Here is a 16,260-nt window from a genome sequence, read left to right on the forward strand (position 1 = left end):
CCTAAAACTAAAAAAAAAAAAATGATCTACACTCCTTATTTTACAATCAAACAATGGCCCTGAGAAGGAACACCAAAAAGTAGAAAAATCTAAAATTCTAGCTATTTTTCCTTAAAAGATAATTATACTGAGAGTCAAAAACCACAACTAGCCTTTTAGTCAACAGCTTTAGGGTAAAGACCTACCTTCCTCTGCCTCTTTTTCTTGCTTCTGTAGCATCTGCTGCTCTGGAGGGAGGGCCTGCTGAAGAAGCTGCATGTAAAATTCGTTCTCCTTTTGCACTTCCTTCTGCTTCCTTAACCGCATTTTGTAGCTCACATAACTTTTGAAGCCAAAGCCCAGAGTCACCACAGGGTACCCAATACTAGAAAACAGATAAACAAACTTTAAAACAAACAACACATGCATCAAGCACATGAGGCTATTCATGATTTAAATGAGAAAATAAATTCCTAGAATCAAAAAATAAATTTTAGTTGATGATGGTAGTTGAAGAAGTATTCAATAAACACAAATGTCATGTCTACATTTATTAAATGTCTGTGGAAATCTGAGGCAGCTGCATGGAAAACAAGCCCCCAAAGGATCAACAGAACTCCTAGGCCAAAAGAAAACCCTTCTCATCAGACTCTGGTGTTTGCTGAACTACTCAAGGAGTCACCACCACAGCTGACTCTCAGATGCAGAGCTAATGCCTTGAAGAAACACTGACCTGCCTTATGCATTGTAACTGAGACATCTGTATGCTTTTAAAAATTGAAAGGGTAGAGAATTTATGGGTGGCCACAAGTAAACATTCTATGTATTAAAAATTCAAGGGGCTGGGGTTATGGCTCAGTGGTAGAATGCTTACCTAGCATGTGTGAGGCACTGGGTTCAAATCTCAGCACCACATATAAATAAATAGATAGATAAAAATTCAAAAAGATATCATTTGGCTTTTAATATTAGAAAGCAGGGTCAAATTTAGGTAACTACTTTGACACAGTCTTGCTGTCTCAGGGGTAATGACACCATATATTCCTGGAAATTTAGTCCACAAACACTGTCACACATAAATTCCAGAATAATTTAAATAAGTATCTAATATGAAAGCTAACATTTGGGTTGTGCCACCAAATTAAACCAAGTGTACCAACAACTTTAATTTCTGGAATAGAAAGTTGAAATATTTAATTCAGCTTATCACCTGCCTAATACTGTTTCAAAAACTCTTCAAATATTGTGGAACATACATTAAGCTTCATTAACATTAAACCTTACCAATTTGTAATTAGTCTAAATGTGGTCTCACTACAAATTTAAAGTGACAAGTTTTAATGACCAGGTTATTTAATTCACTTGTTAGTGAGAAGACTAAAAATATTGGAAACAATATTTTTTTTTAGTTGATTCCTGTTTATTTTAGGTTTTCCATAAATATTAGCAAATAAAAAAATGGTGTGTTTAAGAGAAACATACATTTAGTGGTGATTTCCATAATAAATGCAAACAAAAATCATAATAAATGCAAAAAAAGTTTCTGGAAATAAGAAGTCTCTGGGGCTGGGGTTACGGCTCAGTGGCAGAGCACTTGCCTCACACATGTGAGGTACTGGGTTCAATCTTCAGCACCACATGAAAATAAGTAAACAAAATAAAGATGTTGTGTCCATGTATAACTAAACAAATATTTAAAAAAAAAGAAGTTTCTGATCAAGCCTAAATGAAAAATGACTTGATATTCATTTATATTTCATAAGAAGAAATAATATTCCTTGAAGAATTATTAGTAATATTCTCTTACTCTATAAATAAGGAAATTCTAAGTTCTTTTAAGCTTCATAAAATAGCTGTGTATTTCTCATGAAGACTTTTTGAAATCATATCAGATTATAATAAAAATAGTTAACATTTATCAGACTTCAATGTACTTGGCATTAAGTTAAATAGTTTGCATGTATCACCTCATTTACTCTTTCCTGTGACCCCAGGAGACACAAGTAAGAAAGTTGAAGCTTAGAGCTGTTGGAACAGGAACTGGGATTCCAGCACTCATCTGCCTGAAAAGAGGGTCCATGCTATTTACCACCAGTGCTGTTCTGCTCCTGGACTCACAATAAGAAAAAATTCACAGCTGAACTTACCATTCCACTAAGAAGTGAATTATAGATTGAGTATAGATAATACTTACCAGTGAGCAGCAAATGGACGGCAAAGGTCTACGTGAAAATTTTTGAGATCTTTAAATCTAATTGCTGCTTCAATATAAACAAAGAGTATCCAGAGGGACACTGTAGGCAAACACACTCCCCTTTCTGTGGGAAAGCAGCAGAGAAACAAGCATCAATGAAACATTAACTAACACAACAGATGGGTTATTTGGGACACTGATTCAACTACAATAACTTTCATTGAGACTTTCCACTAAACTAAAAAGCAATCTGATGCAAATTAAAAGCTCTTATATGACAAACATTTTCATAGAATCACTGATAAAATAAAAGGCAATCATTCTGGCAGAAAATACATAAAACAAAATATTCATAGTCCTAATATACAACAAGCTCCTACAAATCAATTAAAAAAAGGTACTGAAGACAGCGGAGGTGGGGGGTGCCCACATCTGTAGTCCCAGCTACTCTGGACACTGAGGGGGAAGGATCACTTGAACCCAGAAGTTCTCAGCCAGCCTGGGCAACACAGTAAGACCTCATCCCAAAACAAAAACGAGTGTGTAGATGTCAGGGAACTGTATAGAACAGCATAAAATGTGCCTAGTGTGTACAAGGCACTGGGTTCAATCTTCAGCATTGTCGCCACCCCCACCAAAAAACAAAAACAAAAAAAAACAAAACAAAACAAAAAAAAAGGAACTGAGGAAAATTTACAAGTCACAAAACATAGATGACTAGAAAAAAATATGAAAAAGTACAATTTAGGGAAATACAAAATAAAATAATTACATTCATTTTTTTTTTAACCCACTAGAGAAAAAATTTTAAAGTCTAATAAAAGTACAAGAAAGGTGTAAGGAAAGGTTTAGCCTCGTACTTGACAATAATCAAAATTGTGGCAACTTGTACTTCTTTGGTTTAACTTGTACTTTTTTTCTTTTGGGTACCTAGGATTGAACTCAGGGGCACTTAACCATTGAGTCACATCCCCAGCCATATTTTATATTTTATTTAGAGACAAGGTCTCAATGAGTTGCTTAGCACCTTGTCATTGCTGAGGCTGGCTTTGAAGCCCCAATCCTCTTATCTCAGCCTCCTGAGCCACTGGAATTACAGGTATGTGCCACGGCACCCAGTTTAACTTGTACTTTTATTCCAGAAATTCCACTTCTAGGACTCTACCCTACAGAAATATAAGAGCCCTGAGATAAATGTTTAAGAATATTAATCATAGTATTATTTGCAATAATAAAAACTTTATTTTAATTTAAATGTCTATCAATAGGCAGCTATTTAATTGTGATAAATGTATTTATATATTTAAATATATTGCAGATTATCTGAAGAATGGAAAAGATCTGTATTCTCATGGAATTATGAGGTTTTTTTCCCTTAAAGTATTTTTTTTTAATTTTTTAGTTGTAGTTGGACATATACCTTTATTTTGTTTATTTATTTTTATGTGGTGCTAAGGATCGAACCCAGCGCCTCGCAAATGCTAGGCGAGTGCTCTACTGCTGAGCCACAACCCCACCCAGAATGTTTTAAAAAATAAAATTCTTAAGTATGAATCAGCTGTAACAGTAAAACAATATAGTATTTTTTGGACATTTAAGTACTATTTGAAAATGTGTTTTTCTTAACCACAGCTCATACTCATTTTGTAATTAAAAACAATTTCCAAGGGAGGAAAATCAACCTGCAACAGAATAAACAAGATGTAAATATTGGGAAATGACTTGGACTCAAAACCTGCAGACTAGATTCATTTACATTAGGACATGATTAACAACGGGATAATTATAAATGTGGACTACATAGGCATAAGGGGGAAAAATTAGGGACCTAAAGGTTTTCTGCTATGGATTTTTGAGATGAAAAAAATCATAGAGGGCTGGGGATGTGGCTCAAGCGGAGCGCGCTCGCCTGGCATGCTTGTGGCCCAGGTTCGATCCTCAGCACCACATACAAACAAAGATGTTGTATCCGCTGAAAACTAAAAACTAAAAAATAAATATTAAAAAAAAAAGCATAGGATCTTGAAACTAGGAAGATCATTATGCCTAACTTCCTCATCACGTTGAGGAGAAAAGTAAAGGCCAGAACTTAAGCAAAATTTGGTTCAGGTTCACAGAGATAGTATTGAATCTGCTTTTAAGAAAAACCAAAGTCCTCTTAAGACTGGTCCCTAAGTTAAATCAATAAGGGAAGCTCTGTGAAGGTGATTATTGACTTCAAACATTCTTATGGACTTAACACAGCAAAAATAGGTACTTTCAGAATATAGAAAGAAAAATAGCAACCTATAATATAAATTTTTAGAATCATTTCAAAAATTTATATTCCCTATTTCCTGTATGAATGTATTAAGTTATTATAAACATAATAAGCAGATTACAGAAAAAAGACAAATGTTCATATTTCTACATCTACTCAGTAAATAAAGCTACACTGGAAGCATTTTTTAATAAGAGTAATAATTCTATTATAAATTCAGTTTTGTATCTTGGCCTTTTTTTCTCTTAATAGCAAGGAAAAAGTTTACAACAGTGTATTATCATTATTTTGTGGCCATATATAATTTGTATATTCCTAACATTCTTTTTTTTGAGAGAGAATTTTAATATTAATTTTTTAAGAGAGAGAGAGAGAGTTTTTAATATTTATTTTTTAGTTTTCGGCGGACATAATATCTTTGTTTGTATGTGGTGCTGAGGATCGAACCCGGGCTGCACACATGCCAGGTGAGCACGCTACCGCTTGAGCCACATCCCCAACCCCTATATTCCTAACATTCTTTTTTTTTTTTTAAAGAGAGAGTGAGAGAGGAGAGAGAGAGAGAGAGAGAATTTTTAATATTTATTTTTTAGTTCTCGGCGGACACAACATCTTTGTTGGTATGTGGTGCTGAGGATCGAACCCGGGCCGCATGCATGCCAGGCGCGCTACCGCTTGAGCCACATCCCCAGCCCCTGCCCCTATATTCCTAACATTCTTAAGAAACAATTTAAAATTTTAAGAACTAGAGAAAAAATTAGCCCCAAGTTATATAAATTGTACTCATTTGTCAGGCCCAATAAAACTACAAGTTTTCATTTTATTTTGCTTGTTTTTTTTTAGTACTAATTATTCCAATTTAAAACATATTTCACAATTTAGTTATTCTAATGAACTGAGCCAAGGGCTGAAGAGAGCCAAGTATCATTTCATGATGTAACTACCTGCTATCTGGTGGGTCACTCACTCAACTACAGTTCCTGAAAGGTTCTACTAAGAGTTATATGCTTAGTTTCCTCTCCCTTACTAAAATATTATTGAAGAAATTTAGAGAATCACCATAGTTCCTCAAAGTCCCAAAATATTTGCACTGGAAGGGTCTGTCTTTTACATTATCTAAATTATTCCACCTCCATATGACAAGACATGAAACTGAGACCTAGAGAGAGGAGCTAGTGTAAATGGCAACTCACTCACAATTATACCTAACCTCCTCATCTTGTCGACGAGAAAAGTAAAGGCCAGAACTTGGTTTAGGTTCACAGAGATAGTATTGAGTCTGCTTTTTAAGAAAAACCTAAGTCCGGGCTAGGGATGTGGCTCAAGTGGTAGCGTGCTCACATGGCATGCATGCGGCCCGGGTTCAATCCTCAGCACCACATACAAACAAAGATGTTGTGTCCACCAAAAACTAAAAAATAAATATTAAAAAAAATCTCTCTCTCTCTCTAAAAAAAAAAAAAAAAAAAAAAAAAAAAACCCAAGTTCAGGCCAAGGACACATAAGTAAAAACTGGTGCAAAGAAAAATCACTCTAATTAGAGGACAGCAGACTACAAACAGCTTGTGGTAGCTTATAAATCAAGTCAAATACAAAAGAGTGCTCAAGATGGAGAAAATCAAGCATACAGTGGATAGTGGATACTTTGAATAACAGGGCTCAATTGTGTCTTCTAATCAGGCTCACATCATCCTCTTAGGAGCTTTGGGAAGAGTATGAATGCTGCTCCAGAGAGCTTTTATTATTTGGCACTCTCTCAGTGGTCAAAACCCTACAGGTTACAGCTGAGCCTAAGAATTAAGTTTCATGTAACTTTGTACACAAGTGTGACTCTGAGAACCAATCCTCAAATCCCACTGCATGCCACATTCCAGCTAACACAGTGGGCTGGAGCTGTCAAAATATCTCATCTTTCTTGGTTTGAACTAACAGTGTAGCTCTAAGAAGGCAGCAGGTAGCTGTGTAGCTCCACTCTAGTTAGAACATACCTGAAATATAATACACAGAACCTATAAAAACTAGAGAGATCAGGTTGGTGACGTGTGCTTGAAATGCCACAGGAGAAAAACTGATGAAACCAGGCATTTTCGCCAACAGAAAAGACTTAAAAGGATATGACAGGAACTTCAGATCTCTAAAGAAATGTTAACTGGGAAGGGAGATTACACCTATTAAGGTGGGAGAGGTTTAGTTTGGGCTTGAGGGGATGGTCTATAGACCCCTTGAAATGTTAAGGCAAAGGTTTTCACAGACCCATATATTTTTCTGGTGAAAACCGTTTCAGATCCTCTAATAATCAGTGAGCTTCCAAATAGCTGAGATATGTTGGGTTAAAAATAAAAGGAGGGGGCTGGGGATGTGGCTCAAGCGGTAGCGCGCTCGCCTGGCTTGCGTGCGGCCCGGGTTCAATCCTCAGCACCACATACCAACAAAGATGTTGTATCCGCCGAGAACTAAAAAATAAATATTGAAAATTCTCTCTCTCTCTCTCTCTCTCTCTCCCTCCCTCCCTCCCCTCTCACTCTCTCTTTAAAAAAAAATAAAAATAAAAATAAAAAATAAAATAAAAGGAGGATGAGTTTGGTTCACTATGAAGAACTTCCTATCACAGCAGCCCCAAAATGGGTAATAGAGTACCAGGAATGGCAGTTAAATTCTTTATCACTGTAGGTTTTCAATCAGAGTTAAAACCCTCATGTGCCAAGGCTACTGTGAGGATTCTTTTGTCAAATTATGGGTTCACCTATTCTAGGAACCTTTTTTAAAATTTGGCACACAGCTGTCTTCAATTGTTTTTAAACAAAAACCACTTCAACTTTTTTTTAAAAAAAGGATATCTTCATAATAAGAGTTGGTGATTGAAATGTCTATTATAGACAAATCATAAAGGCTCAGACTTTTGATTGAAATAATACAAAAAAATTTGTAAAAGTATATTATAATCTATTAAGAAAAGGCAACTTTAAAACACATAAAATCAATTGTAAATAATTTTTTCAAAGAAATGACCATATTTTAAAAACTTGAACCTAAGATTTCTATCCATCTAAGAAATAATTAACACTTACCTGTGTGCCATACGTACTGAACCCATACATATGTGCTAGCAGCAAAAAAAAGCCATTGTATGGGAATGAAGAGCAGACATATTATATTGGATGTGAATGCTACACAAACAAAAAATACTGAGAAGGCCTACGGAAGAAAAGAAATCACATCTTAGAACTTGTTATTTTCAAACACTGGTTTTTAAAAGCTTATTGAACAAAATTAATGAAAACAGAGCAAATTAATAACAGATCATTTTAAAACATTTAAAATCCCTCATATAAAAAAGTAGTGGTTAAATCAACATTAAAGAGTTAGTGCCATTTATGGTCTTTCAATCATGAAGAACTAGACCAGAACAAACTGAGGCTAGACCACAATGAGCTATGGGAGGGTTACCTGAAAGAATAATAATTTTAACCCAGAAAAGCCTCTCCCCTCACAAACCACTCCTAGAGAGTCTCATTTCTGTTTTCAGCGCTGGTGACTGAATGCAGGGCTTCGGTATGCTAGGCAAGCACTCCACCAGCAAGCCACACCCCAGCTAAAAGCCTTTTTATTTGGGAAGGGTGGGCACTGCGGATTGAACCCAGGGATAATTTACCACTGAGCTACATCCTCAGCTCTTTTTATTTTTTTAATTTTTAGACCGGGTCTTACTAAATTGCCTAGGGCTTTGCTAACTTGCTGCAGCTGGCCTTGAACTTGCAGTTCAGGGATTACAGGCATGTACCACCACACCCAGTCTTATTCTTAAAGGATAGGCTTGTTGGAACACAGGTGAACCATAATATTAGTAAGACATAAGCTGATGTTACTAATCTTAATAATGTAGCCTTCCTCTAGTTACCATCCTCTGGTTACCACTATCTATTACCAGCTGGACATGAGCTTGACACCATCTTTTTAAAGCATGGATTTGCTCTGACCAAAGCACCAGGCCTGGTTGGAGATTTAGGGATTTAAGGTGTGGCTATGAAACAACAATGGAACCAACACACAAACCCAAAGAACAAGCCCTGGCCTGTGCCCTTGCTAACCCAGTAGTTCTAAAAATGCGGTCTGGGGATTTCTGGAGGGTCTCAGATCCTTCCAAATGGTTTTGAAGTAAAAACTGCTTTTGTTTTTTTTTTAATCACTGAAATCACTAGTGACCTCAGTAATTTTTTTTAAAGAGAGAGAATTTTTTTAATATTTATTTTTTAGTTATCGGCGGACACAACATCTTTGTTTGTATGTGGTGCTGAGGATCGAACCCAGGCCGCACGCATGTTAGGTGAGCGTGCTACTGCTTGAGCCACATCCCCAGCCCGAAAACTGCTTTTGTAATAATACTAAGATATAATCTGACTTTTTCACACTCATGTGTATAGTAGAAATTTCTAAAAGTTACATGACATTTGGTATTGCAATAGATTGAGTTCAGAAACATATATGAAAATCTAGCTGTCTTCCATCAAGCCAGACATTACAGAGATTTGCAAAAATGAAGCCATTCTTCTATTTTTAATATATTTTTAAAAATTTTTTTTGTTTGTTTAAAAACATAATTTGTGGGCTGGGGTTGTGGCTCAGCAGTAGAGTGCTGTGCAAGGCCCTGGGTACGATCCTCAGAACCACATAAAAATAAATAAATAAAATAAAGGTATTGTGTCCAACTACAACTAAAAAAATAAATATTTAAAAAAATAATAATTTATATTAACATAATGGGCTTACTACTGTTATTTTCAGTAAGTTAATATGCATTTTAATTTTTGTTTTAATTTATAATATTAAAAATATGGATAGATATGATCCACATGAATACTTCTCTTTGAAGTACTCAATAATTTTTAAGAGTGTAAAGGGGTCTGGAGTCAAAAATTTGAGAATCACTTTTCTAACTCCAATTCCATTACTACCAGGGATTTCAGAGGCACTTCTGTGTAGAACTGAACAATTTAGTGCTTCCTCCAGTACTATCTCCTTACTTAAGTATCTATCCAATCTCTTCCTTCTACTTGAATGGCTAGAAGGAAAAGATATGAATACCTGGGGTTAGATAAAATAGCCCAAGAGGCCAGTTTTCAGTCCATAGACCCTATTAGCTCATTCCAGTACAGCAGTCTCCTAAACATTGCTTATAAAATCTACTGTAAATAGGTCACCATCAGATATTGAAGATTTTCTGAGAAGGGTCATCAAATCCCTCAGTGTTGGAGAGCATATATTAGTAAACATACCAGTCCCTGGTATCTGAAGGAATCATAGACGCTTCTGATGAAAAGCCAGAATGGCCACAGGTATTCAAATCTGAACTCCAGGACAAAATCTGCAAGGAGGACAAGTGCCCACACCACCAGGAATTTCAGGTATAAAAATGTACTGCAAAATATAAAAATAAAGAATTAATTCAGGGTCATTTGTGAAGAACTAGAAACAGAAAATGCACTGTTTAGGTTTAAAAGACACAAACAAAATAACTTTTTTTACCATGAGCACAATAGAGATAAAGCACAAATAGAGATGCTGCCATTGGCCTATCCAAATTTTAAAAAGCTCTAGTGTTCATTCTGAGACTCATAACTCTTGAGATAAGATGATGACCAAAATTGCTTAATCCCATTTAAGATGAAAAAAAAAAAAACACATTTAAATCTCAACACTCTTTTAAAAATGTGCTAAGTGTCTGGCTTTAAAATACTGCAACACTCTCAAAATTATAGCTTTCAAGCTGTTCTTCATTAGCAGAAAATGTCATGGTTGAAAGACTTCAAATGTGCTGCTTCTCCACCCCTCTACATCTGTTTGAAAGTCTTTGAAATTGTTCATGCAAACCCCTATATGCTTGAAGAATTCTGTCTTTTTTCCCCTTCTCCTGCCTCTCCATATAGTTTACATCTGCATTAACCAAACAAAAACCAAATGGCTTCCCAAAATAGAAACTAACTGAGGGAGCAGATGCCAATCACTACCAAAGGACTGTGAGGATGCAAAAATACATGTTGAAGAAAAAACTCTTTAAGTATCCAGGCGTTGTTCTAGCTGAGAAGTATATGTGTGTGTTCCTAGTTCCCTTAGGATTTATGTTAAACAGAACAACTTTGACAAGCCAGTCAGGATACAACTAACCACTGCACTAAGCTCAAAAACGAGGTAAGGACATGGATAAAAAATTACTATTTTTTCATGAAATCTGAAAGTCCATTTTCCAGTCCATTAGTTGTACAATGGATAATACAGGTCTTTAAATTGTACCTATTAATAAACTTTTATTTCTATGTTCCCAATCCTGATGATTCTAGAGCAGATCAAACTGAGGTATTAAAAAAGGTTCTAGGGCGGGGCACAGTGACACAACACTTGTAATCCCAGCAGCTCGGGAGACTAAGACAGGAGGATCACAAGTTCAAAGCCAGCCTCAGCAAAAAATGAAGCTCTAAACAACTCAGTGAGACCCTGTCTCTAAATAAAATACAAAAAAATAGGGCTAGGGATGTGGCTTAGTGGTTGAGTACCTCTGAGTTCAATCCCTGGTACCCCCCCCCCCGCAAAAAAAAAAAAAAAAAAAAAAAAGGTTCTAGGGCTAGGGACATAGCTCAGTTGGTAGAGTGCTTGCTTCTCATGCACAAGGCCCTGGGTTAAATCCCCAGCACACACCCCCCCCCAAAAAAAAAGGTTTCAAAATAAACAGATTGAAAATACCTAAAATTCACTTTGACTTGGGCTAGAAACTTACATGGCATTTTGCAGTGCAAACATTCCAATATTGAAATGGTCAAATTAGTTATTTGAATAAATATCAACAAAATCAAAAATTTGTTGTTTTTGTTTGGGTGCTAGGAATTGAGTCTAGAGTCTTATGTATATTAAACATATGTCCTACTACTGAGCTATACACCAGCTCAAATCAAGATTTTTTTAATTTTGAAGGATATTTCAATAAGATACAAAAAGAGTTACATGGGAGTGGGGGGCAAGATCCAGCATTGAGGATTTTTTCTGCGCCCTTTGAAGCCATTAGGGTAAAGATATCAAGAACAGACACCCTTGCCCTTCATGATATAATATTCATAATGAGGCATATTTTGTCATCTAGGATTTATTTCTAATGTTAATTCCTGAACTTCCATAGAGACTTGCCTAAAATCAAGAAACCCAGAGCAAACCCAAAGAACACATTCTTGAATTCTAAGAATTCTTTTAGCTTCACTCACTACAGTTCTACCACCCTGTTGAAGACAGAGCCCTCAATCTCATTCTCTCATTAAGTTCAAAACTGATCCAATAGAGAGCAAAGCACATTTTATTAGAAGGAACATCTGAGTCAGGCAGGTATTAGGGATCACAAATCTAGTTTGAAACTAGATTTCCAAGCTACATGACTTTAAAACTAAAAGGAATTTTCTTTGTGTCTAGAACTGTTTCTACCTTAAACAAGGTATGATAGCCTCTTGGTCATCTTTTTTTTTTTTTTAAAGAGAGAGTGAGTGAGTGAGAGAGAGAATTTTTTAATATTTATTTTTTAGTTTTCGGCAGACACAACATCTTCGTTTGTATGTGGTGCTGAGGATCGAACCCCGGGCCGCACACATTCCAGGTGAGCGCGCTACCACTTGAGCCATATCCCCAGCCCTTGGTCATCTTTTTAAAGCATTTAAAAAATAGCATAGGGCTGGTTGTAGCTCAATGGTAGAACATTTGCTTAGAATGTGTAAGGCCCTGTGTACTATCCCCAAAACTACAAAATTAATTAGTTAGTTAATTAATTAATTAAAAGGGGCATGAAAATGTATTAATTTTTCTGGTTAATCCTTTTTCCCAGGGAGCTGTCTCTGGAATGTTGCTGAATGAGACATGTGTACCTCATGGTACCATTCCCCAGCTGGAAAAGGAACAGTGATACCAAATGCTCTCTGCCCAAAATTCCCCCAAGGCATGGCAGAATCCCAGTCTAGCTGGCAATACTCCATTTCACTGTTTAGAAAGCATTATCCAAAAGAATAGCAGCCTGCTTTGAATACTTTTAGCAACTGGATCATTTAAAACTAAGGCAATACAAAAACAATCAACCTTGTTGGTGACTATTCTTTATCAATTTTGTAACTTCAAGGTGAGGGGTTTCTTATACATTTAATTGCTCAAGCAACTACTTTTATACCTTTGATGTTCTAGACTCCTAGTTCTTAATGAGTCTTAGTTTAGAAGTAAAAATATCTAATAAGCAAACCTGATCATTTACAAACATATGCCACACCCTCAGCTTTCCCCAGGCTCCCCTTTCAGGTGGGCCTACTTCTAAAATCAAAAGACAACCTAATTATCAAAGCTGATTTTCTCAAGAAATAATCTTAAGTTCTGTTGAACCATTTCAATCTTAAAAGAGTTTTAGAAAATTTAAGAAAGCTGCCTGATTCAGTATTCATTTAGCTTTTTACATCAGAAAATCATGTTTATCCTTTTGTAGGTACATATAAAAAGTTAAAAGATAGTAATCTAAAATGACTGCTCATCAGTGTAGAAACCCTGACTAATCCTTCTCCATCCAAATTCTGAAGGTTCTAAGATTTTGCCAAATCCAAAGTGATGATATTCCACAGGGGAATTTAAACCATTATGGAATTCCAAAATATTTATTTTAAGCCATGAAGAAGATATAATTAAATATACTTTTATATGGTTCATATGACTTATGGCTAACTTGATATTATTTTGAGTCTCCAAATCCAAGTAAATTTGCTAATAATGATAAAATAATAAAGCCTAACCGCAAAAAAAAAATTATTCTTCAAAATTATATATTGAAACAGGGCAGGCCAGTAATATCTTCTGATGATCTTGTAAACTATTCTGAATGCCAATGAAATAAAGAAAAGGCAAATGCAATTATTAGGCTTATGGTGTCAAGTCTTCAAAGTGGATATTTTCTATAAATTTTTTATTCTATTCCTATCGTGCTACTTACAACCATTTTTTTGCCTGAATTCTCCATCTACAGATTAATAATCTATGATTAATATGAAGTGGTAAAGAACATTCTTCTTTTTCCAAGTAAAGTGCACCTTCTCTTCAGTATCTCTAGCTGCTTGTCACCTACATCATTTTCTGGAGCCCACATAATTACCATAGGAAGGCCATCAATCCTCAGTACCTGACCTTTTCCCTGCACAGACTAATGGCCATTTAGTTCACTTGATCCTCACCACAGAAATAAGCCTGTGGAATATTTCACTGACTGTACTGGTAGCCATCTATCTCAATCCTAGCTTTCCTGACCTCTTGGTAATGGCAACTGTAAATCACCTTTAGCATTCAGTATATGGCAAGATACTTCCTACACCCAGCTGCTTTGTCTTACCTCTTATCCAATACCTCTTCCTACTGGACATCATCTCTAGAATATTTATCCAGCCCCTTATATGTCTTATACTCATGCTAAAGTTTCACGTGGGCTGATGTAATTACACACAGTCTTGCTACTCAAAGTATGGTTCATGACCCAGCATCATCATCATGTATAAACTGTTTAGAAAAGCAGAATTTCAGGGCCCATTCCAAACTGATTTAATCTAAGCCTGTATTTTAACCAGACCTCTAGGCCATTTATGCATACATTAAAATTTGAGAAAAACACAAGTTCCATGCCATAGTTTAAAAATCTCTCTGAAATTCATGTTGAGATTTAATCCTTAAATTCACATAACAGATGCTATTTGGAAGTGGAGCCTTGAAGTAATTGGGATTAGATTCATCAGGATGGGAACCCTATGATAGGACTGATGCCTTTATGACAAGAGGAAGAGCCAGGATTAGTGGCTCTTGCCTGTAATCCCAGCTACTTGGGAGGCTCAGGCAGGAGGATTACAAATTCAAGGCCAGCCTGGACAACAAAGTGAGACTGTGTGAAGGAAGAGGAGGAGGAGGAAGAAAGTGAGAGAGGGGAGAAAGGAAGAAGAAGAAGAGGAGGGGAGAGGAGAAGAGAGAGACTTGAGCAGTTATGATACAGCAAGAAGGCCCTTACCAGATGCCAAACAGATGCTAGAACTATGTTCCACAACCATAAGAAATAAATTTCTGTTTTTAAATAAATTACTCAGTATCAAGTATTCAGTTAGAGCAAAAGGAAATGGATTAAGGCAACTTCAAGCTGTCATGGAACTTCGATTAAATTCCATGTCTCAGAAAGAAGACAATCAGTACAGATAATCAGTACTTATCTCCAAACTGTTAACCATCCTTCCCTCAACCAGAAACTGTTCAGGGTCAGTTCTTCCATTTTTCTACAATTCTTTCTGAATCACAGAGAAGATCCCATCTAAGTACAAATAAATATAAAAGAATAACTTCCATTGCTGCTCATCCTTCAGCACACAGCATGAGTATCATATCACTTCCTCAAAAAAGCATTACTGGCCCCAAAATAAATACTGGGACCCCATTAAATGCTCACAGAGCATCCTGTACTATATAAGTATTTAACCAATTAAAATTAAATACTATTTTGTATAATAGCTGTTTAGATGTAAAGTCTACACAAACAAAATGATCTGGCCATTGTGTTCCCCACTTCATACCCTCAGTGCCCAGCATAGCAGCTAGCACACTACATTACAGGAACTTGAACTTCTTTCCCCCAACAATTCTTCTTGAATGAATGACCTGCAATGCAGAAGAGTTTAGGACCAACAGGGCTTTTATCAATGTGCACAGTTAAAATGAAAATAGAAGAGATGATGCACAGGTGACTAAGAGGGTGTCTGATCAAAACAACAAATACAGCAACAAAGATATCAATACAGCATCTGCCTAAAGGATTACCATGCACCTGCTTCCAATCTGTTCTGCCTGTTCCTCACTAGAAAGAAACAAATGTAATCAGCCTTATTCTGGGTGCCAGACTATCATCTCATTTGGCCTACCTGCTACTGGGTCTGACTCCAGCAATGGTTCTCAAAGTATCCTTTAGTAAGCCAGAAATTGAAGAGGTACAGAAAAATATAAAATCACACTTCTTTTCTCATGGGTTCATCATTGTGATTTTTAAATGAACTAATAAATGTTTTCAATCTTTGTCATTTTAATTTCTAATACAATAAATATCGATAGATTAAAAAACAAAGCTCGGGGCTGGGGATGTGGCTCAAGCGGTAGCGTGCTTGCCTGGCATGCGTGTGGCCCGGGTTCGATCCTCAGTACCACATACAAACAAAGATGTTGTGTCTGCCGAGAACTAAAAAAAAATAAATAAATATTTAAAAATTCTCTCTCTCTCTCTCTCCCATTCTCTCTAAAAAAAAAAAAAATGTTTAAAAAAAAAAAAACTCTTTGAGGTTCTCGATCTTTTTTGGGTAGTCCTGGAGACTGAACCCAAAGGTGCTCTACCACTAAGCTACATCACCAGTCCATTTTATTTTTTATTCCGACACAGGGTCTCACGAAGTTGCTGGGGCTTGCCTGGAACTTATAATCTTCCTGCCTCAGCTTTCTGAGTCCCTGGGATATAAGTCTGTGCCACCGTGCCCAGCTTGGCTTCAGTTGTTTGTTTGTTTGGTTTTTAATACATATTTTTTTAGATGTAGATAAACACAGTATCTTTATTTTTATTTATCCATTTTTATGTGGTGCTGAGGATTGAACCAGGGCCTCACACATGCGAGACAAGTGCTCCACCACTGAGCTACAACCCCAGCCCAGCTTCAGTTATTTTTAAGAGCATTAAGTAAGGTCCTAAAATAAAAACAAAAAAATTTTCTGAGAAATCTGAATTATGGATAATTGTGTGCGAGCCTCTAAATAA

General features: G+C 36.2%; 1 protein-coding gene across 1 annotated transcript in view; it reads right to left on the minus strand.

The window, feature by feature from the left end:
• MACO1 (macoilin 1) overlaps positions 1–16,260 on the minus strand; it is a 64,984-nt gene that overhangs the window by 39,199 nt on the left and 9,525 nt on the right. The window contains exons 2-5 of the mRNA XM_081306473.1: positions 9,707–9,848; positions 7,502–7,628; positions 2,174–2,297; positions 186–364 (exon numbers count right to left, since the gene is read on the minus strand). Coding sequence (XP_081162599.1) covers positions 186–364; positions 2,174–2,297; positions 7,502–7,628; positions 9,707–9,848 — 572 coding nt within the window. The remainder of the gene's footprint in view (positions 1–185; positions 365–2,173; positions 2,298–7,501; positions 7,629–9,706; positions 9,849–16,260) is intronic.

The sequence above is a fragment of the Spermophilus citellus genome (assembly GCF_964194105.1).
Source record: "Spermophilus citellus genome assembly, chromosome: 9".
NCBI lineage: Eukaryota > Metazoa > Chordata > Mammalia > Rodentia > Sciuridae > Spermophilus > Spermophilus citellus.